General features: G+C 33.7%; 2 protein-coding genes across 2 annotated transcripts; one reads left to right on the top strand and one right to left on the bottom strand.

Moving 5' to 3' along the window:
* Positions 1-7,027: 7,027 nt before the first annotated feature.
* LOC113753442 (zinc finger protein SHOOT GRAVITROPISM 5) lies at positions 7,028-9,482 on the top strand. Its single transcript, XM_027297594.1, has 3 exons — positions 7,028-7,366; positions 7,521-7,920; positions 8,522-9,482. The coding sequence occupies exons 1-3, from the start codon at positions 7,246-7,248 to the stop codon at positions 9,270-9,272; spliced, it is 1,272 nt and encodes a 423-aa protein (XP_027153395.1). The 5' UTR covers positions 7,028-7,245; the 3' UTR covers positions 9,273-9,482.
* A 10,177-nt stretch (positions 9,483-19,659) lies between these two features.
* Positions 19,660-23,062, bottom strand: LOC113751244 (PHD finger protein MALE STERILITY 1). The gene is made up of 3 exons (XM_027295179.1): positions 22,768-23,062; positions 21,533-21,830; positions 19,660-21,040 (listed from the first exon to the last, which is right to left on the bottom strand). Exons 1-3 carry the CDS (start codon positions 23,060-23,062, stop codon positions 19,660-19,662), a joined length of 1,974 nt encoding a protein of 657 aa, XP_027150980.1.
* Positions 23,063-23,644: the final 582 nt, after the last annotated feature.

A 23,644-nucleotide genomic window follows, 5' to 3' on the forward strand; every position in this document is an offset into this window, starting at 1 on the left:
TGTTAATTACATGAAAAAAACTTTCATTAATATCATAGAATTTTAGTATGGCTCATGATATTATTTATGTATTTGAGTTTTTCTTGATATTATTCAACAATATGCAAAATTACAAATGATTAATTTTCACGTTGTATTTTTTCTCCACTTTTGTGGATATCCGGCATCGATTCATTCTTTTTGTGATAAAGTATCTCAATAAAATTTTGATTAATAACAATCTTCTAGTTTTTATCTTGTATAAAAAAGGAACACGCTTAAAATAAAAAAAAAAAGAAAAAAAAAACTTCATTGTTACGTACTCTTTCCAACACTTGATTGTTTTTTCCTCCACTAAACTACTTATTCAAACTAACCCCACTACATCCCTAGTATTAGGGAGATAGAATTTGAAAATTTGATGCATTTTACTGAAAATTTGAATGGCCCAGATATTTGTAACTTTCTTTATTGAGCGTTTATGGTACTACTATTACTCCTATAATAGAATGGTGGATGGCAAAAGGGGCCAATTCCAAGGCCCCCATCCTAGAGTCATGATTTTTGTAGTAACACTTTGCAAAAGAATTTTATCTTACTTAAGAAAGAAAAAATAAATATTTTAAATTTCTAGATCCGTGGTCTTGGCTTTAGGCAACTCTATAAGGTAATATTTGAAATCAAAACTTGAATAAATTTTTTTTTTATTAATGTTGAGGGACTAATCAATTAGTATAGCAAAGGGGGAGGGATGGTTGGGTGATTTAGTGGGAGGGAATGTAAGCGAAAGGTTCCAGAGTTTAAAACCTCCTACTTACACTTTAAAAAAAAAAACCACTAATAAAATTAGTACAGCTAAGTTCAAGGTTCAATTTTAGCATTTCGTCTTTTTAAAGACCAAAAGGAATATTTTGAAAAAAGTTTAGAGACCTTTGGAGCATATACGTGTTATATTCGTTGATTCAGGAAAATTTTACAATATGAGAATTCCATCAAGCCACGCATATCATAGGCAATGCAAAGCAGTGTTTTGAAAATCGAATCGAACTAACCAGTTCGATCGATCGAACTGCAAACTAGTCATGTTTCCGATCCAATACAATGAATAATCTAAAGAATTAAATGAACCGATCAAATTCGATCAAGAATCGATTGAACCTATACGGTAAAAACTGGGAGGCTCAAACGATTTTTATTAAATTTTTATTTTATAAAATAAATATTTTAGTTTTATTCAAAATTTTTAATGCTAAAATAAATAAATAAAAAAATTATCAAACCTTTGAATTGGGGTTGAATCATTTGAATTGGTCAAACTGTGAATATAAAGGTTTTCCGGTTTACTCTCTAGTCTAACTTTAATAACATTGACGCAAAGCAATTTTGTTGTATAGCCAAGTCAAATGAAAGCCGTCTTCTTCCCTTTGTTTTGATCTTGTTCTTCTTCTTTTCTTTGTGCTTTGGATGAAAGTGCAAATAATACATTTTAGTTCTTTATTGGAAAAGAAAATACCACATTGTATAAATTATATTGACAACTTATACCCTCCATTTGACCTGAGATAAGGAAAAAATGAGGATTAAAATTTTTAGTTCTACTTTATTCTCTAATGTATTCCGTCTTTTTTCCTTCAAAAGATCATAAAAATGTTGAGATATTCAAGGTTTCCATTTTATTTTGCGAGTATGGTTATTAGAGAACAAAAAGATTGTACGACTTAAGCACATGTTGGTACGCAAATTTGGTTTCAACAGAAAAGCAATTCCAGAGTAGAGTAGGGGCCCTTCTACAATGAATGGGAATATATATGCTACAGTGCTGTTTTTGAAAAATAACCCCAAAAATAGCTAATCCAAACGGAGCCTATGTCATCAATCCTTTGGTTGGTACGAAGTGCAAGTGAAATACCAATTATCATTTTAGTGTTTGGTATGTCTGTATGTATGTATGTATGTATTTGAATCCAAAATCTTTTATTTACAATTTCTCTTATCTTACCATCTAACTCAACTCTCCTCTGGTTTAGTATAGTTATTTTCAAATGTCAAACTGGAGTGTAAAATACTCAAATGTTTACCTAAATGCATTTCATATTGTTAAATACTACACGAAATTATCGTGCTTCAAAATTTAAATCACAAATCAAAAAAAAATTTCCAAAAATTAAAATTATGTATTTAAATGTATATGTCAATGTCCATATATACATGTAGCTAAATGCATTTGCATACTTATTTACACACACACACATATATGCTAGTTATACCATTATAGAGTGTTTTCTCCAATTATTGTCATATTTTCCTTTTGAATATTTGCGGAAGGCACTATACAGAAACTTGGAGTAGGAAAAAAACAATTAGTTGAAATATCAATATAAAATTCATTTCGGTAAAGTTTAATATATCTTCGAGATAGATAATATAATAAGTATGGCAAATTGTTTCTTAGAATACGACTAATGAATCCCATAGCAGTTTTAATATATCAGTATGAATCTAAAGACCTCAGCTCCGTACACTTCTTTGACACCAGCAATTTTATTGCCGTTGAATTTATTCTAGTTGGATTCTTGGGGTCTGCAATTTCTTTCATTTCATTGGCTCTCTCAAAAGGTGAATAATCAGGATAAAAAGAGATGGCAATTGTAGATTTTCTTCCTTTTAGATTAATGAGTGTTAAAATCTGAAATAAGTTTCATTACACTCATAAAATTTTGGGATCGATGGATCATCATGACCTTATATGTATTTGAGTTTCTACACTCAACAATAATAAATTGTTTCCACATTCTACTTTCTCACACTTTATTTTTTTTGGGATATCTTGCATTATGTATTTTATTTTTCATAAAGTACCTCAGATAAATTTTGATAAATAAAACCTATACATAATGGTGAAATGGCCTAGAAGGGCTATGAGTTAAAACTCTTGACCTATTTTGTGTGCAGATGTCATTTAGGAATGAAATATACATGCATTTCAGAATTCTCTTCACTTGAATAATTTATGTGAGCCAATTCAAAATGTTATCACATATGCAAACAAATTATTGGGTATTCCATTTTACTAAAAGAGACCTATAGATTTCTGTGATTAGTTACATGCTTGAGCTATACAATGAGCAAACTTAAACTATTAAAATGAAGCATAATTCTTGTACTCCAATAGATTTTATTAATCCAATGGATATATTTTAGTTCCCTATTTTATCTGTTAACCCCTATTTTATATGAAAATTTTTAAATGTAATAAAAAAGATAAATATTCTAAAACCTGAAAGGTACATGAGTTAAATGTGGAAAAAATCAATGTTGTTTATCTATATACTAATCGTTTCACCGTAAATAAATTTCAAAATTGGATGGAATTTTCACATAGTTTCTTTAATATATTTATTGAATTAATTTATCGCTTCCAAGAGTTCAAGTGTATAAGTGGGCTTTTAAGTGCAGGCTTTGGGCTTGACTATGTGGTTTCTCAACTATCATTGTTACCATTGGGCTGGACTACTTGACAATGTATCAAATTCAGTGATCATAATCGTCAATCAGGCCTGTTGTAAAATAGCAGCCATGATTCCATATTTTTCAAGTTTTTACAATGTTTTCTGAATAAATGAATGAAGTACTCGTACTGGTAAATAATCATTCTTGCCAATGATGAAGTGGCATTCGTGTTTGAGATTTTAGTTTCCAAAACACGTAATCAAAGCATGTATGCGCAAATGCATACAAGGATTGTATACAAAGAAACAATGGTGTTAATTAGTTTTGGATTAAACTATCCTACACGGATATTGTAATTATCTTTTTATACTAACTGACGTGGATGCATGTCAAATATACAAAAAAAATTAAAGTTAAATATAGGTTAATTGTCATGCATCTAAACTAATTAGTGTAACAAAATGTTGATATTAACACTGTGGGAGATATTAATCCACTAATTTTCCTTTCAAGGTGAGGGTTCGAACGTGGGCTTTCTTGCTCTATTTTCTGTTGTACTATTTTTTGATTCAAAGGAAAATTTGAACCTTACAACTTTATAAGACCAAAGTGGATAGAGAAAGATTTGACAGTCGAACTAATTATAGACCCCATTATGATTTAGTTAATGTTTCTATCAATTTAATTGAGTTTTAAGATCTACTTAAATTTGTTATACAAGGCATAAACAGGGAAAAGAAATTGGAATTGCCTTGTAATTCCATGCCATTCTAGTGTATAAAGATTATGCTCCCTATCATTGAAACTAGTTTCAAAACTCTTGTTTGCAATGCATAGTTGGGTTCGTAATGCTCAGCTCTCGTACAATAATCTTTAGCTGAACCAACATCAATTGTTTGCTACAAGGGCCAAGATTAATGTCATCTAGTACTTTTAGAATGATATAAAGCTTTTTTACATTCTAAACCACTATCGAGGCTGCATATTTTAAAGAAATTTTTAGGGATAATATCAGAAACCTCCCCTAAAGTTTTTGCCCCTGTCATTTAGTATCCTTCAACATCTAAAAATCTCACCTATTTCCCTAATTCAATATTTTTTTTATAACATATGCAGTCCCAGAGAGAAAAAGTAAGGTTAAAATATCCATTTAATGGAGAGAACATAATTTTATTCTAATATTTCCCTTTTTATATTTTATTTTTCTAATTCTTCGCCAAACATCATTTTGGATGATTAAAAGCATAAAAAACAACGAAAGAAACTGTACAGGATTATTAGTGTAATGCAAAAAAATTTAGCATAAACAATTATCAAGCCTATTAGAATTTCAGTAGAAATAGTTATGGCATTCGAAATACATATAACAGGAGTTAGAAATGAAAAACATTGGCACATTAATGAGCAAATTTTGAAGAACAAAGTATTGGAGAGCACAAGTTTGTCCTATTGAAGTTGAAGAACAAAGTTATATAATTCACCAACATCTTCAAATATTTGAGAATAAAAATTTGGCACTAATTACAAGGTTACAATAAAAAATTTCTTCATGACAATAAATAAAAAAAAATTTTACTTTTGCCATGAAAAATGTAGACTTCTTCTTGTAATGTGAAGAAAATAAAATAATTCAAATGAATAGCCAAAATCATTGTGATAGGTAGATTCAATTCAAAAGATTGCACTTTCAATCATATGAACTCCTAAATTGGTGCTAATGTTTTTCTGACATTTTTGCTAAAGATAGGGCAATATTTTTTCAAAATTTCCAAAAAAAAAAAAAAAAAGCAGTACAAATACAAATATGACAAACTCTTTTCTTGAGAAAATATTTGGCAAATAAGCCTAAAGAACTAAGGGAAAAGTGTCAAATGATACTTTGTGATGTTGACTTTAAATGACAATGGAAATAAGTGATATTTTTAGAAGCTAAGTGGTGTTGAGCGATATTATCAAAAGTCTCAAGGGAGGAATCTAAAATTATATGAAATTTTTATCTTGGCCACTCTGCCAAATAATTGGCTGGTGAATGTTGATTTTTGAAGCAACTGTGTGCATCTAATTATCTACCCTTCAACTGTGATAAGAACATTCAAAAGTTGATTGTTGATGTGTTGCTCAAGTACATGATTTAAGTTCTCAAAGTGATGTTTAGCCATCAATGTTGTGATCAGTGTGACACAATATAAAAGATTGAGTAAATCAAGATTGCATTTCATGCACACTTTGTATAACCTAAACCATAAAATCATAGAAGGTGGTTAGGACTATGACAGTTCTTCTTTGCAAGGGTTAAAACCATATTATCCAAAAAGTGGAAAATCATGTGACTGGAGAAGAAAGAGTCTGATGTGCTTCTTCTGTTTGCTCATCTACACATCTTGTCGAACGTGTTAGGATCTAGTGGTCGTGCTCAAAAAGTTAAATATGACAAATCAATACAAAATTGCATCTAATCTCACAAGTTTTTTCAAAAAACTTCCAAAAAAAAAAATAGATGTCGACTTTTCGGAATATTGGAAAAAAAAAATGCCATTTCAAAGCTTTAAACAATTTCTTCCTCAATCATATTGTCATTTAAGGTAATTTTAATAAGTTGAAACCAAAGGACTAAAGGCCCTTCAATCCCATGTACTCCACGTAGAAACCTCTGTAGTTTGTATTTAGTTTCAGGATCCAATGTTTCCACTAATAGAATTTCAGTATGGTCCCTCGAACAAATATCTTGAATATGGTTTAAGGGGGGATATTAAGGGATATGGACCATGTCTTTGAAAACATAAATTAGAACCCCTTTATCCAAGGCCACTTGAAGCAGCCCACCTTGGCCAGTTGGAATAATCATAAGTACCTCAGTCGAGGCTGTTTCTGATTAACTTCCAAAAGAGAATAAGACGAATAAAGGAGATCAGATAAAAGTAAAACCCCATGATAAAAACACGAAAAATCCGCAACGTTAAAATTGAATACTTGGTGTAAAACAAGATCAAAAACTTCTTGAAATGATGACATTGGCACTTAGAAAGTGACTCATCGTGCACCTCATTCTTGTTTCACAATAAAAAAGCTGCTTCAAAGCAACAGTAAAATCATGTTTACTTTTGAAGATTTGGCGATTAAAATAGATGTTACTTTGGTCAAATGAAACTCATTTTTTAACCACTAAAGAACTTTTACAAGAAAAAGAAGGTGGCAGGTCACGTGAGGAGGATGTAAAGTCACGTGTTACCAAGGTGATGGCCAGCATTTGTACATGCAATTTACCATTATATATTTTCTTGAAGAAGAAGAATAATAATAATGACAGTAGTTTGTTTTGTTATGGGTCGAGGATGTTTTTTAGTTTCTGTGTATGTGTGTCTCTGAAATGCTGTGGTGGGCTCAAAGTTTGAAGCTATTTGATTAGCTCAACCTAAGTCCTAAAAAACCCCCCCACCTCTCTACATTTTCTCTCTCACGCACAACACACAGTGATTGCTGGCTAGCTTTATATAGAAGACCTTGCCTTAACCTTACCTGCTCAAGGTGGGGGTCAATGAAAGAAAGCAAGAAAGTTCATAGAAAAAGCTAAAAAGCTAGTAAAAGCTTAAAGCTTAAAGAAAGCTGATTTCCCAAAAGCAATTGCTTTTCTAGCCTCCTCCTTCTAACCCCACCTCAGCCTAACTCTCCCCCATCCCATTTTGCCTTGTAGAGTAGTAGTAAAGCTGGAATAAAAACAACTCCCACCGCTTCTTGTTATCAGTACAAGTAGGGATTCATTTCTGCTCCATTTGCAGTACATATATTTCCAGCTAGCAATCCATTACACTTCCATCTATGCTAGACAACAATACAGCCTCAAATGGTCCATCTTCTTCTTCTGATGCCTTCACTTCTTCAGATAATAATGGAGTTGTAATCACCAACAAACGAAAAAGAAGACCAGCTGGTACCCCAGGTAACAAACAAAAAAAAACTCAAAAAAAAAAGAGAAAGAAATGGTACAAAGTACCAACCTGCGATTTTTTCACATTTTCAACATTCCATGCATTATTTGGACATTACACAAGAATTTAATTTGTAGGTTTTGATCCTTTTTTATGTATAAATAGATCCAGATGCTGAGGTTGTTTCACTCTCACCCAAGACCTTGTTGGAATCAGACAAATACGTTTGTGAGATCTGTAACCAAGGTTTTCAGAGGGACCAAAACTTGCAGATGCACAGGAGGCGCCATAAGGTGCCTTGGAAGCTGCTGAAAAGGGAAACACCAGAAGTCAAGAAAAGGGTTTTTGTGTGCCCAGAACCTTCTTGCTTGCACCATGATCCTTGCCATGCCCTCGGAGATCTTGTGGGGATAAAGAAGCATTTTAGGAGAAAGCATAGCAATAATAAACAGTGGGTTTGTGAGAAATGCTCCAAAGGATACGCTGTTCAGTCGGACTATAAAGCTCACCTTAAAACTTGTGGCACTCGAGGTCATTCTTGTGACTGTGGGCGTGTGTTTTCCAGGTTTGTTTTTTTCTGTCCCATTAACTTAATATAACTTCTTTTAAGATATTCTTCACTAAAATCTATGACTACAATATCTAGTAATCCTGAATTAATATCTCTCTCCTACTCGCATTTTTATTATGCAATTTCTTTCTAGCAAACAATTAATTCAACTAGTTATAAGTTTTCCTAGTCCGCAATCTCATTTTCCTTCATTTTTTTCTTGAGGGCTTCTTTTTTTTTTTATAAATATATACATTACTATTTGAATTGTGCAGCACGAGGACTTTTGGTTAACATTTGACTAGATTTTTGTGCTTCAAAGCATCCAACTGAGCGTTGAAACCATAGTGTTAGGCTTTTAGCAAAAAGAAAAAAAGAATACTCAAACTCAGTGATGCACTATATCCAATGACAACTTTTGTTAGTTGAAATGTAAACATTGGCTTAAGGATAAAGCATTCGCATTTGTACACAACTTTGTTAGTTTTATCTTTGAATCTCTGTATTTAAAAACCTAATCATTAATAGCCTTAGGCTGTAAAAGGAAGAAAAGAAATGCAAAAATACTATATATACAGTAATTTTTCAACTAAGAAATGGCACTTTACTCTTTCAGAGTCGAGAGTTTCATAGAGCATCAAGACACCTGTACCGTCCGCCCTGTCCAGCCAGACGTACAGGCAATGCAGCCGGCTTGCTCAAGCCATGCTGCATCAAGCAACAGCCCATCAAGTGATAACAATTTCAGCGTTGCCCCGAAGCCAAGACTGATAATGCCAGCACCTTCAGGTCATCAGCCTCAGTTTGTATGTTCAGAGGCTAACAATTTGACAGGGAAAGTTCAGCAACATAGTTTAGAACTTCAGCTTCTGCCATCGTCCTACAAAGATGAAGACAATCATGCCACCGACTTGAATTTGTCGATAGGTTCATCGAGACATTGTGAAAAAAATGAACAAAAATGTTCAAATTTAGACGTTAGTACTAGAAGCTCTCATGGTGGAGAAAAATTAGTGATGGATGCATCAAGGATGAAACAAGGCGCGACCGAACAGCTGAGGGTAGCAATGGCTGAGAAGGCTTTTGCCGAACAGGCAAGGCAACAAGCAAAGAGGCAATTGGAATTGGCAGAGATGGAATTTTCCAATGCTAAGAGAATTAGGCAACAGGCACAGGCTGAGCTTGAAAAGGCTCAAGTGTTGAAAGAGCAAGCTACAAAAAAGATTAGTGAAACCATCTCAGAAATTACTTGTCATGCTTGCAGGCAAAGGTTTCAAGCAACAAATGTAACTCATGTTTCAGCTGATGAGACTTCTCCTGCTATGAGTTACATGTCTTCAGCCACAACAGATGCTGAAGGAGAGTAACACCATAGAAAACCATACAGAATATATGATATTGTCTTGGCATTTAGCAAATTCTGCTCTTTTCTCTCTCTCTCTCTCTCTCTCTCTCTCTCAATCTTGGTGCAGCATTTAATTCACTTCTCATGCTGCACTGTGTGCTCTTTTGTCAATCTTACTGTGTGAAATTTTTTTTCATTGAGTGCAGCCAATCGGATATTTTGTTTTTGTTCATAGGGAAAATAGCACTCAATAGAAAGTATTTGGTAGGGTGTACATTTAATCTTTCGTTAAGGCTCTAAATCCTAATGACTGAGGAGTTTCATTAACCGGTTACCTCCAAATTTTGCTATTTAACTGAGCGTTATTGGATTCCTGGCATTCCATTAATTTTACTGCTTACTTGCTTTTATATTTGCTGCCTCTCCTCTCAAAAAGATAATAACATTAGAATTAATGTTTCTTACGCTAATAGTGTTAAAAAATGCATGTTTACATGAGCGGGTCTAGAATATTGGTACCTTGGTTCTGGTCTGACTAAAAAAATGTCTGAAACTTTGCGTAATGTGAAGGAAGGAGCTTACAGGTTATATGACAAAACCAAGACCTGTGAAGGACTAGTTCCCTTTGGATTTTAGCTATGGGAATGGCAGGAATTGTTCTGAGTTTTCTCACATGCTCTACCTAAATGCTTGTCTATCATTAAAGGGTACAAACTTTAAGAAATGGCTCTTTCAACTCCTCGGGTGTTCCTCCTTTTGGTTCTCTATGGCCATTAAAAGTTGAGCAATTTTCACTTTCTCCTGAAGGCACTGAATATAGAGAGCATTTCATTGTCAAAGGGTGACCTGCAAACATCGACTCTCTTGATTTTTTTTATCAAAATCTTGTACCATTGTAGTATGTGGTTATTGTGTGAGGAAAAAGGGCTTTTCAAACAAAAATCTGGGAGGTGCTATGCTGCCCCATAATAAAAGCATCCAATTCAGTAGCGGTTAATAGAAAGTTTTGGTAAACATTTTTGAATGAGAAATGCAATCTAATCTACCAAAAAGTACCCTAAACCCTGCAGGTACTACGTACTATATCTATATGTCAGAAAGACATCTAGCTGACGCTCATAAATTTGCATGGTATTCATTCCAAGGAAAATGACATCTATTTCGACTTAGTTAATCGGTTGAGTTATTCTGTAACAATCAGAAACATGCACAAATTGAAATTGATTACAAAGAAACTATAAAAAAAAAAGCCCTTTTTTTTTTAATTGAAGTGCCAAGTAAGTTTTGAGTCTACAATTTGCCAGCTTGTACCTAAAAAGTATATTTAGGTGACAATTTTTGACTTGGTGGGATGCTAAGTATGAAATACTTAATAATATTGCAGCTTTATACTATACTAAATGTAAAAATCACAAAATGTATGGGATAGAAAGTAACTTTATATTGGATTTGGGAGCAGGTGTAAAAAGTAACATACATTGTGGTCCAAGAACCTTTCTTTTTTGGTGTGAAGTATATGGTAACTGAATAGGCAGAAACATGGGCAAAAGGAGAAGTTATTAGTACTGTACTGGATGGAATCATTAGTTATATTTGCAGAATTAAATGTTGAAAGAGAGTATTCTACAGAAAAGACCATACAGGGAAAATGGTGAAAAAACAGTGAGAGAGTGCATACCATGGAAGAAGAGGGGATGAGTGGATTCAGTGGAAATAAATGCTTAAAAGAAACACCATGTTTTTCAGTGCCACAGTTGAATGGTTTAGGATCAGGCAAAAGTCCTTCTCAAGGAAAAATACAACACACTCACAGACACAGAAACAAACACAAACACACAAACATGAAAACTCTCTCTCCCACACATATAGGCTACCCTTTTATCATCAAAATCAAGAGAGAAGAGCTACAGCCTACAGCATCAACAGAAACAGGAGAAGCTGGGGAGCAGGTGGTATAGTGACCTTTTTCATTTATGGAGATAGATCCCCAAGAACAGAAATTGGTGATGACTATTACAAGTTTAATGTCACCTTAAATTCTCATATGGTACCATCTGCCTATCAATTTTAACCCAAAATCAGGACATATTCTGGAAAGTTAATTTCAACAATTAAAATGAAAGTTGTTGTGGCGTCAATATCTTGTTCCGCTAAAATATTATTATTTGCCAAGAATAAGGATTTTGCTGCATCAGAACATATTTTCAAATCACTTTTTCAGATTTTTATTCACTTTTTTTTTTATTTTACATGCATCATATCACAAAAAAATAATGTTATAGTATTATTCTGAAAAAAATATTTCAAATAATCTTTAATAAAAATAGACGGAATTTTCAAGTCTCTTCAATATCAAGTCAAGTGTTAGGGAGAGTATCAATAGTCTAAGTCTACACACACTAATTTCAAGCACATTAACGAAATCCAGTCACTGAAATTGACTCACTATTAATTCGAGCCCTAAATCTAACGGGGAGAAGAATTTTAAAAATCCACTCCTGACCATGCCTTGTGGTTATTTACAAAGCATCAAGTTAAAAAATTTAAAAATTTAAATTTCTTAAAGGCCTGATAAAAAAAAAAACTACGTGTTGGTTGCTTATTCAATTTTTGTTTCATCTTCTAATTAAAGCCAAAAAGCCAACATAGGGCCATGGGCTACATCTGTAAGGAACTCTATTTGCTGCCATCTGAGGGACCACGTGCACGTTTTTCAGAATTTGGCCCTGTTTGGACAGCCATTTTCCGTCGAAAAATTGCGATGTTTTCCGTGATCACATTTCCCTATCACTTTTTTTCCTCGTATACATCAAATCGTTGCAGTAATTTTTCTACAAAAAATCTTAGAAAATGCAATCCAAACAAGGTCATGCATAGTTCTCTACTCCTCTTGTTGCCGTTCTTTCGTCTTTATTTGTTTTAGCTGTTTTATAGAAAGTTTTTGAAAAATTTTACTATAATAGTATATATAAAAAATTTTTACTATAAAATTTTTTAAAATATTTGATATATTGTATAAATGAGATGTTTTTTGAGTTATTGTGAATTACTGTAGCATTGTATTTGAAAATCTTGTTTTTGAAAAAATGACCAGTCCAAACGGAGTTTTTTAGGAGAATGGCAATCGATTTTTTTTTTTTTTGAAATAGTATTCAGTTCCTTTAGTTGTGTGATAATGGCTGAATTTGCACTAAACTTCCCACAATTAGAGATCATTTGAAGTTTATACCCCTTGTTAGGTTCATGAGTAAAAAGATTATGTTCCACATTGGTTTGAGAGATATAGAGAAAGAGGGGTTAAAATATAAGTAAGAACCCAAGATTTAATGGTTTAAATTTTTTAATCAGAATTGTATTCCTAACTTACATATTAGACTCTTTAATTGGCTCTCTTGAAATGTTCCTCCCTACCACCCCTAAGTTTAATATATCGACACATTAGACTCTTTAATAGATTCTCTCGAAATGTTCCTCCCTCACACCCTTAAGTTTAATACATTAGCACATTGACTCAAAAAATGATGGTCGATTATAGTAGTTAACTTTAAACATTTTTTCCCGATCCAAAACTATATCAAAAGTCTTTTCTACAGTTAGTAGACATGCATAAACTAACTTGTAACTCTCTTCTTTGCTCATTCTCTTTTCTTTTTTTCCCCCTCCAATTTTTTCCCTCTGCAATTTGACCTGCTGATGGTTATTCCCCTTCGTCATTAGTGTGGTATTTGTTATTCTTGAAGTAAAAGAATTTCTAAATTTTCTTCAATTCAAATGACATTTACTAGGGTGTTTTCTTCAATTTCTTTGAAAGGAATAGAGAAGCATTTCATTCAACTAGAAACATCATGACAGAACATCCTACGAGAAGTTTTAGTACAACATATGTACCTCTTTAAGGGTGGGCAGAAGATAATACGGTTACTTTGTTTACTGGTAGTAGATATGTATATCCAGTGCTTTAAAAATGGGACGGGACAAAGCTAGCTCATATGACGGGTCGAATTACGAACTGGTCATGACATCGATTTAATTCTCTGGTAAAATCAAAAGGTCAATTAAAGTGGTAAAACCCAGTCAAAGTTGACAAAAATCAGACTTTTGAACTAGTTTCACTGAATTTTTCTTTTCTTATATACATTTCAATGTTATCCAAGTCATTTAATATGAAAATAATTTTTCAAAAATTTTAAAATTATTGAATCAATTAAACTGTAAACCAAAAGCTCATCCCAATCACCTACCTATCCGAGTTTAAAAATTCCACTAGTTACCTTAATTTATTTGGTTTTTTCAGTTGGGATAATTCAATATGTTATTAAATTTGGGTTTACCCGCTTTTCTTGAACTGAGCAAAAAGTGAATAGCGTAAAATATTCTTTTGAGCTTGACTTAACTAGAAACTTTTCATCACACAGAAAATAGTAGCATCAAAAGCAACTTGATCTTTGTATGCATGTATTTGGCACTACATTAGACTACAATGATCGGTTACATAAATGATTGTCCTTTGAATATAAGGTTACCGGCGTGCCACCGCCTGTCATTGGTGATTGCCTCGTTATCCTTTTCGAATGGATTGGTCCTGTTGGATTATATGTGATGGTTCTTATACTATGTTTACTTCTTCTTCTTTTGTTTTTTTTCTTTCCTTTTGAGTTGACGATTTAGACTAATTAAAGCATCAACAAGGTGAAAGGCAAGTTCTCACGTTAATGCTAAGTTTACTCTGGCTGCATTTTGTGCTTCAAACTTGCTACAATTCGTCATATCAAAGTTGGATATAAATAAAGGATTTCAAACCAGCACGATTTCAAGAGTAAACCATTAGGAAAATACTTGGCTTGAGAAACCTATCATTCCTGCCTCCTATGAGAATTTGGAGGCCTAAATTCCATTCTAATCAAGGCAATTTGATCAATCAGATTCTTTCCGACAGAGCCTGTTGTCCTTTTGGAATTCACTCAGCCGTGAAAAACGCGATTTCACATCGAGATTTTGGCATATCAATCGTTGTATAAAAAGTAAACAACAAACTACTAACATAAAACTATTAGGATTGGTTTAGTGGTCAAAAGAGGAATCTTCAAAGTCTACCCGTCATCAGGAAAATCATTTTATTCCTACACCTTTTTTTTTTGGGTTCAAATTTTATGTTCCTAAAGGAGGCCAACGGGTATTATTACAAACTTCTTTATTGTTGGTTTGCACTCAATTCCTACTGGTTAGTTGCTTTCCCATTTTCCTTAGTATGACAATGTGGGCATTTCCAGTTGCTGCTTCTTCTACTAGCTAGATAACGTTTCTAACCTAAATCCCTTAGAAATTTCGTGAAGTAATCCTAGCCTATCCGCCTGAACTTGCTAGAAATGTCTCCACCATAACTGCATGTTCTCCTCAATAATTTCATGATGGGTAGAGCTATTCAAACCTAAATCCCTTAAAAATTTTCATGAATTAATCCTTGCCTATCCGCCTGAGCTAGCTGGAAACGTCTCTAACATATATAACCGCATATGTTGTCCTCAATAATTTCATGGTGGGTGGAGCTAAGTAATGGGCCTTCCAGTATTGCACTGATTACCTAAGACCTTTGTCTTGTTTACTTTCGTTTTTATTCAAGAGACAGACTAAAAGATGGCATCAGGTGTCACTCAAACAAGAAGGTACTGTGGGATACAGAAATCCAAGGTGTTTTTATCTCTGTGGCAGCCTCTTTTCTTCATGAATTTGAGGATAAGAGAAGATCTTCTTTTGTTTTGTATTACAAAGCTTCCTTTCTCTTTATTGATGGAGTTATACTTTTGTTTTCATGTTGAGGGATGTTATTAGGACTACTCATGATCTGACAAGATGACGTTGCTTTCTGTCTTCCTCTTCCAAGACTAACCGGCCACCCTGCATATGGGCTGCTCAGTCCACAAGTGTTTTTTTCAATTTTCAATTATGAAAACTGAGATATTTTTCCTGCATGCTACTTTTAATTGCTTATAGTGGATTTCTATTCTAATAGAAAAAGTTTATTAAAGAAAAGCTATATTCATGTGTACATTTTAACTTCGTTAATTTTAAAGCCCCATATATTAAAAGAAAATTGCTTTCTTTTTTTTTTCTGATATTCATATTCAAGATAAGATTATTGGCAGAATGCAATGATGATTCACTGTGATTAGGAAAAATCATTATTGGCCGAGAATCAATGCAGTATTACGACTAGGATTGTGCATATATAATCCACATGTGTCCGCATCCGTTTTATAGTTTACAACTAATTTTGTTCGAACCGCGTTGGCCCCTTGCAAAGAAACTTTTCCAATGTTGTCTTTTCCATTTCCATGAGTTTCAAATCCGAGATCTCATAGTCAAGAAATGCAAATCCCTTTCGCTAATATCACGATAATAGTGCATGAACTGAAGGTCCTATGTTCAATTCCTCTCCTCTCATTAAATCCCATATTCCCCTACTAAAACAATTTAAAGAAAAGTTTAATGTTTACTAAAGTAACTTTTTTTTCCTTTACAAAATTGATTATTGGTACTTAAATTAAATCATTTTGTCTGCACAGCTGTGCTGTGACATAGCAATAGTAAATCACTGAGCAGGCAATAGTAGTTAGAGAGATTTGGTCTCAGGTGACTATGCTTGCTGTATGACAATTAGAAACCATTGCAGACCAGTCGGAATGGCCAACCATGCTGTCTAGGTTGCCATTGTCTATATATTTCACGGACGTAGAATAACTTTTGGATTTTAACAGTTAAAATTCCTCTAATAGGATTAGTCCTAATTATTAATTGTCATAACTAATTTCGAATCTCTAGTGGCACAAAACGAAAAGAAAAACTGCATAGGTACAAATATAATGGTTTTTCCTATTCTGTGCTCTTAGGGCACAGAATAAGCATACATAGTATAAGGAGTGGATCCACTTTAAATTTTAAACATTATCATTCCTCCTCTAAATTCAAGTAATTTTACTGAATAAATTTTAAAGTTTTTTCGAACACCTAACATCTAGTCCCATCTCTTATCATGTGCCTTAAAAGCACAGAATAGAAGAATCCAAATATGATATATCCATTTGAACTATTACACTTTCTTCTTACCCCTATTTTGGTGCTACGAAAATCTTGTTATAACTTGGTTTATTTTTTTTTTAGCATATAATTTGCTGTTTTATTTTCACATTACAAATTTTATTGTCACAACAAACCTTTTACATCTGTTTTCTTCCTTTTTAATTTAGGCCAGAAGATCTGAAGATGGGGCCGAAATTAAACAATCTAAGCTTAGAGGGAAAAGGTACAGAGCTGGCTAAAAGGGTTTCAGGTTTGATGTGCTTTTACTAATTTTGACCTCAAAGAAAAGCAGTTTCAAGACCAGTTGCTATAGGATGCAGGCATTATGCCAAGCTACCAACCTAGAAATGAGTCATTTGGAAATCAAGAGAGTATTTTTGTTTAAAATGCAAAATGTGCCCTTTAATGTGTGTGGAATGGTATAAGTTTTTTGTTTTTTTTTTAAGCAGAGAAGGGGTAGGATTTAAGAAACAGAAAGGGAAAAAGGGGGATTAAAATTCAGAAATTTTAAATCCTGAGACCTCAACCTTGCCCCCTAGATATGGTACAAGCTTTCATAAAACAAGCAAACATGAATTAAGGAGAGTACTAATTTGTCTACTTAACTTCTTTAAAATGTGGTTATTTAAATTCTTAAACATTAGAATATAAGTTTTGTATATGCTTGTAACTTTCTAAAATCACATTGACTATGATGATACCGGAATTATTAAAACAAATAACATATTAAAATCTCAAGTTAGAACCTATGATGAACTTAATAACGATATTGTCTCATAAGCAAAATACAGTTATAAACTTATAAAATGTCTCACCATATGTATTCTCTTGTGTGTGTGTGTGTGTGTGAGGGTGAGAATTGTGAAAAAGGCTGGAAATGAGACAATAGTACGTAGTGTTGTTAATAAGGGTATCACAGCGCAAATTTCATGCAAGCTGTTGATTTCTTGTCTTTGAGTGAAACATCAAGAAGACCACCAAACACTGAAAAGTTTTGTGCCAGATATGTAATATACGTTTGTCCAAAATTCAGATCTGCAGAAGACAAACATACCCTTCTACAGTTTCTTTTCAGTCTTCACTTTGACCCGTCAGAGAAACAAAGATACCATCCACCAATTCAGTTCTTGATGAACCTAAAACGAAGTTTAATTACCAAGGTTCAAAAGGAAGTCATCATTTCATTGGTTAGAATTCAGAAATTATAATTAATATTTGTACGCATGATATAATATATTGGGTAAGAGATCTCCTTACTTTATTTTGAGATCAAGAAATTGCCGTCATTTATAGCCATTCATGATGATGCTTGATCAGCTTTCCTTTCAGCATTAATGCAAAAGAGGCTCTGAACTTTTCTGATTTCTTCAGTGGCACACAATTGTATGTGAGCTGTGTGAATGTGTTCGTATCTATGAGTGTCTGAGTCTGTATCAGACTATCAATGCTGTAATTTTTTTTATTATGTAACTTTCCCTAGCTTAGTCCTTGGAGTTTGGAGAAGCCATTGTTGACCATGATGCACAAACAATACATTTCATGTGGTTTGTCATTTTTCTTTCATTTTTTTGTGGTTTGTCATATTTTGTTTCATCATGGTTAGCCAAGAAAATAAATTAACTAGAGGTCTAAAATGACACCTACATATTTTTCTATTCATCTAGCTGTTAGTAAAGCCAAAATATGTTTTTGGTCTTATATATACAACTTTTACTCTTTGTCCATATTTTACATGGATGATTTCATAAATTATCTACTAATAGAAGTTTTTTCATTGATTAAGTCACCCCTTATCTTTTCTTTTCTTTTCTTTTCTATTATTTCAATATTCTCCAAAACCATCATTAGAAATTTTTGCAATTTACCTTGTTAAGATACAAAAATATAATTTTTGTAGTAAAAAAAAGTTTTGTCTAAAATGAAAAGTTTAATTCTCTCAACTTAGGATCCCAAGAATTAAGTTGTAAGTGATGGGAGTTTGGCTATTAATGCGTAGAGTTAATTTCTCAAGAAAATGATAAGTAGAAGTTGTAAACAAATAACAAAAGCAAGGTACGGGGGAGGGATGGGTTGGGGGAAGGGAAGATAAGTAAGAGATCTCGAATTCGAACCCTCCCGCTTACACTAAAAAAAAAAAAGACAAAAGCAAGGTAAATATTAAAGTATAATTTCATAGGAAAAAAAGGTTTACTTGATATCCCAAAATTGCAGAAGAACCAAATGTTCATCTAATGTTCCCCAATAGAAAGCAAAGGTTTACTTGATATCCCATAGTCATTTTGTCAATTATTGCTCTTAATCTATAAAATAATCAGAATATGTGTCAAAATGCATGCAAGGGTATATTTGTCCACCATAAGTATTTTTTGTCAAAACACAATTTTGATTATTTTGTAGATTAAAAATAATAATAAATGAAATGGCCATGAGTACGCTGATTAGTTAGTATAGTGGCTAATTTGTGACGAAAAATTATTTGATGGACAAAAGTCTACGTGGGCAATAGTTTAATAATCGTTGAGATTTTTTGCCCTATTTACTTTTATTTTTTGGTAAACTTACAATATGTAAAAGGTTTCAAGTAAACTAAAAATAATCAAATAATCATTTTATCATATAAATTATGATGTGTACATACATTATTAATATGCAGTCATAATGTGTATATGTATAAAACTAATATATAGATGTATTTTTTAAAAACTTTATATTAATATGGGGAACGGGGCGAGAGTATCCTCTCCCGTTCTCCGTCCCATTTAAAACAGGGAAAGAAAAATCCCCCCACCCCTGCAGCCGCCCCACTCCACCCCCGCCTCATGAGTCCTCGTGCAAGGCGGGTGCTTGCAGTCACCCACCCTCATTGCCATCCCTAGTTTTAGAAAGAGATAAACCTTCTAATAACATGATTTCATTCGCATACGCAAGTTTTACTCATCATGTGTTTTCCAGAATTACCATACGGCATTCAAGCAAACATTACCCAATTTGTGCCGGAAGAAGCAAAAATCAAGTGAAACTGAATCTTATAGAAATATTGGAAACCGAAGAAAGTAAGAAACTAAAGGCACGTGTAAATATGTTTCTTTCACAGATGTGCATATCCTTTTGCCATATCCCAAAATCATTTGTTCTAAGCAGGTAAATTTAACATAGTACAATCCCTATAAACTCAAATGAAAAACGTCAATAAATTGAAGGAAAAATTCAGTCAAGTATTCATATTAAAGAGTCTTGAAATGAACCCTCCTACGGGCCTCACAAATATTGTCCAATCTTAGATAAATTATTCCAATGATTCTTGGAACACAGTAGCTTTTATTGTACAACAGCTATGGTAGGGAAGGGAAATGCAAGATATCTTGCTCACAAGAATTGCAGAGAAATATGGTTGGAATTTCTTCAATGTTTGAAACATGAACACAACGAGTATGCTGCCGAACCTCACAAATATCACATGAAACCATTCTTTCACCATCATCAATTTTAGTTCCACAAATGCAATCCACTACCAATGCATTGCTCTCAAAACTCTCAAACATCATGCCGCAAATATCAGCACTTTCTCCACTAATTTTCCCCTCGAAAACAATCTTAGTACCTGCTTTAATGAGCTTGAAAACCAAGTCTGATCCTTTGGCATCCAAATTGGCTAATGATTCTGCCACAAAATTTCTCATTCCCCAATACAAATCCCTGAATTTCCTCTCCACTTCAAGCTTGAGTTCATCAAATGTAGTAGTGTTTCTCAACATGAAAAACTCATAAGGAGTGATCATAACCTTATTTGTTGAACCTCTATCAGTGTTGCTTGTCAAGACAATGGAGCAATGTAGCACTGATTTGTCAAGAATTGATGTTGATTCTTCAGAATAGTCTTTGATGAATAACTTAGTGTCCAAAATAATCCTTGATGCAATAGGGATACTAGCAAGAATTCCAGTGCTGCTCATTGCATTATTTTCTTTCAAGATTAGTTTGTACAAGCGTAAAAGGTCCTTCATAAGCTGAGCCCATGTAATCTTGTATCGAGGTTTCAATTTTGAGTCAGGAGTACTAATCAGTCTGCTATATCCATCTCGTCTAGGAAATGCATGAGAAATGTCTTCTAAGCAGTATTCCAATACCTTTGTTACTGGATTCAAACAACGTCGAACTAGATATTTCCCAACGATATGATTCCCTAACGATTTCAGCACGAAATCTAACAAACCTGTGTCGCCAATGTAGGCACGAGCAGCATCGCGAACTTCTTGTCTAGAAATCCATCGAAATTCAGCTCTTTGTAGTGCTTCAATAATCACCCTAATAGCCATTTCGATGCGTTTAGCGGACCATCTGCAAGATGTATCCACCAGCATTCCTGGATGAGAGGACTCAGTATTGCTCTCCTTTGGGAGTTTGGATTTCAGCTCTAGCATGAAATGGAACATATCACCAAGAGTAACCAAAATATGGCCTGACAACATTTGGTACCTTGATAGGATTGTTAGGATCTCATTGGTCTCATTGCCAAGATGATGAGCAAATAGGCCTAAAGGGGTGTTTTGCAAGGCTTCAATGGCACTTCGATACATTGGTTCCGTGACGCCAAAACTTCCTCTCCCAAATTTGTAGCCCCATTGACCAAACCAAGGTTTGCCATAGGCCATGCTGTGAAGTAGCCTAAGATCCATACCTTGCTTTTGAGATAAGTCTCTCAAACTCACTTCTCTACAATGCAAAAAAGGGAAAAAAATGTCTGCATTTCATTTTCCATAAGCTACTCCAAATCACAGACGAAATATTGAAACTACATGCTTTACATATTCTGCAGAAGCATTGAAAATTTATTTCTTTGCATATTTTGTAAAAGCCACGCATGCTTATTAATTACTCCATTTGATTAAGGGTAATATCATTTAGTAAATTCTTTCGTATTGTTTAGAACCGAAAACTTTCAATTTGTCAATATGCACATCACATTAAAATCTTATGAGCAATTAATCAAAGCATAACATCACTAATTTCAAAGAACATGATCCCTTTAACAACTTTTAGAAGAAAATTCCCTTTCTTAATAGCAAAATGATACAGAACATTTTGATAGCAAACTAACAGAAACTTCAGATGACATTGCCAACTGACAAATCCTGTGAAAATCCAAACATTGATTCAAAGAGATAAATCATCATTGGAAATTAAAACATGGATAAACAAGCAGACCTTGCTCTCAATCCAGTGCATAACCGATCCCAGAAGTCCATGATCTGAAATCCAGCCAAATCCGAGCCAGTCTCCTCCCCATTTATACACAGCAAATGCCCGAAACCATTAGGGTGAAAGACACCATGCATGGTATGACCCTGTAAATCAATCAAGTTGGACTTGCTTGCTATTGAATTTGAGGCTGTGACATTAATACCAGCGGAGCTGCCTTCATAACTTAGGCATGCTGAGACTGTATCCTTTGAGGGTAGTAGAAAGTGATACTTCTTGTTACATATCAAATGATCACCCCAGCCTGAGCTACAATATATCAAATCAAGATTCCCTTATGAAACATATTCAGAAAAGAAAAACTATATATTCTATTTTGTGGACAAAATTAAAATTCTCCAGACAAGAAATCTAGCACAATCTGGAAGCAAAAATTAATTTTTGAGAAATATATGCAGGTTTTCATTCTGCGGATTCAAGTTTATGTATGATTGATTATATGCCATATTAGTCGATAAATAATGGTTTCATAGAGTTACTCATGAATGAAGGAAAAAAAGTCAATACAACGCTGTAAATTGATATTACATTCTTGAGAGACAAAAGCTGTTTCGTCACAAATTTTTTTTTGGATTATGTTAATTTTGGTATGTCAATTTCATTATTTGATTGAGGTGAAATCCAACCGCATATAGCTAATGTTTAGATAAATTTACACTTGAATACATTACCTTATGTTAATAACATAATATTGCACCCCAGTAATTCGAAAAGCAGAAGCACAAAAAATTCTTCTTCCTAAATGTACGTACACCTAAAAGTAATTGCCTATTAAAAAAAAAAAAAGAAATATACAGAATTATTTTGCATCTTGCTTATTGGGAAAAACATTTTGTGCCTTGAGATTTGAGAGCTATAACATGCCGACTTCTTTTGGGCCCAAACTGCTATGGCCCAAATCCATGCCTGACTCTTAGGTCCTCTATATCATGGACTTCAAAGAGAGAGAGAGAGTAAAACCAAGAGCTTTTTTTCACCTAGCAAAATCAAGTTCTTGACCGTCAAATTTCAATCTTACTACATGTATTTGTATTTCCCTCTTTTTGTTTTTTTTTCATTGTTTTGTTTTTCCTTTTGATTTTGCTGAATAGGGGCTTTGATCTTATAGGTTCAAAAAAATCATTCAAGCAACGTTAGCAAAACCAAATGCAGTCAGTAACAATAAATCAAGAACTAATTACCTATATATTGACAATGCTTACAGCCACGGGTCAAGGACAGCTCAATTGGTTCTTCAACAACAAAGAGGAAAACATGCAGCAAAGGGTGTCGATGGACCTCTAATTGAAATGACCAAATTGGCATTGGATCACATAAGCCAGTCTCCATTTGCCCAATCTCCAAAAGGGCTCTAACATTTTCTTGAAATGAACCATTGAACTCCACTGGATATCCCTGTTCACAAAATCCCTTGAATTTAAGTACTCCCTCCCCTCTTTTCCTTTTCTTGCATCCAATGTAATCCAATTCTGACATCTTTGCAACTGCATAAAAACCAAAGTCTCATGAACGCTATCATTGGAACAGAATTTAAAGAGGGACTATTGAGCTAATGACTTGGACAATGGGTGAAAAGCAAGGAGAAGTTTGATCACACACATTTTGCCATTGATTAGATTTAGTCAATAATATCAACGAGGCTGTCGGTTTACTAAGAGCATGACATGTGTGACAATTTGTCACTCAAAATCTTACAAGAGAATGGTTAATTTTTGACCATGGAGATTCTTATTCTAATGGTAACATGCATTTGATCCTGCCCAAGTTTCATAGTACTACCACCTGTGTTCGTTTAATTAGGCGGCAAATTCTGTGCTCAGCTGAGACACATGGAGAAATTATCTAGTAAAGGAACATTAAGGGAATGTTGATTTTCTTGGCCAACTACTTATCATTTGAACCATTTGCTTCAAACGTTATTTTCATTTCCTCGTTCCTAATTGAGAGAGGGGAGAAGGGTAGAGTTTGTTTTATTCATGAGGATTATAATGATCAATATCAAGTAGATTAATTCGTTGTATGCTGCGGATACGCATCAAGCTTTAGGAGGTGTTTCAT

This window comes from Coffea eugenioides, chromosome 11 (assembly GCF_003713205.1).
Source record: "Coffea eugenioides isolate CCC68of chromosome 11, Ceug_1.0, whole genome shotgun sequence".
In the NCBI taxonomy this organism is placed as follows: domain Eukaryota; kingdom Viridiplantae; phylum Streptophyta; class Magnoliopsida; order Gentianales; family Rubiaceae; genus Coffea; species Coffea eugenioides.

Bases quoted from the DNA above. Each gene is read 5' to 3' on its own strand.
- LOC113753442 (XM_027297594.1), top strand. From the start codon at position 7,246: ATGCTAGACAACAATACAGCCTCAAATGGTCCATCTTCTTCTTCTGAT. The intron at 7,367-7,520 runs GTAACAAACAAA...ATGTATAAATAG, and splicing joins AAGACCAGCTGGTACCCCAG to ATCCAGATGCTGAGGTTGTT. The intron at 7,921-8,521 runs GTTTGTTTTTTT...TTACTCTTTCAG, and splicing joins TGTGGGCGTGTGTTTTCCAG to AGTCGAGAGTTTCATAGAGC.
- LOC113751244 (XM_027295179.1), bottom strand. From the start codon at position 23,062: ATGTCAGAATTGGATTACATTGGATGCAAGAAAAGGAAAAGAGGGGAG. The intron at 21,831-22,767 runs GTAATTAGTTCT...ATTGTAGCTCAG, and splicing joins TAAGCATTGTCAATATATAG to GCTGGGGTGATCATTTGATA. The intron at 21,041-21,532 runs GTCTGCTTGTTT...TTTGCATTGTAG, and splicing joins TGCACTGGATTGAGAGCAAG to AGAAGTGAGTTTGAGAGACT.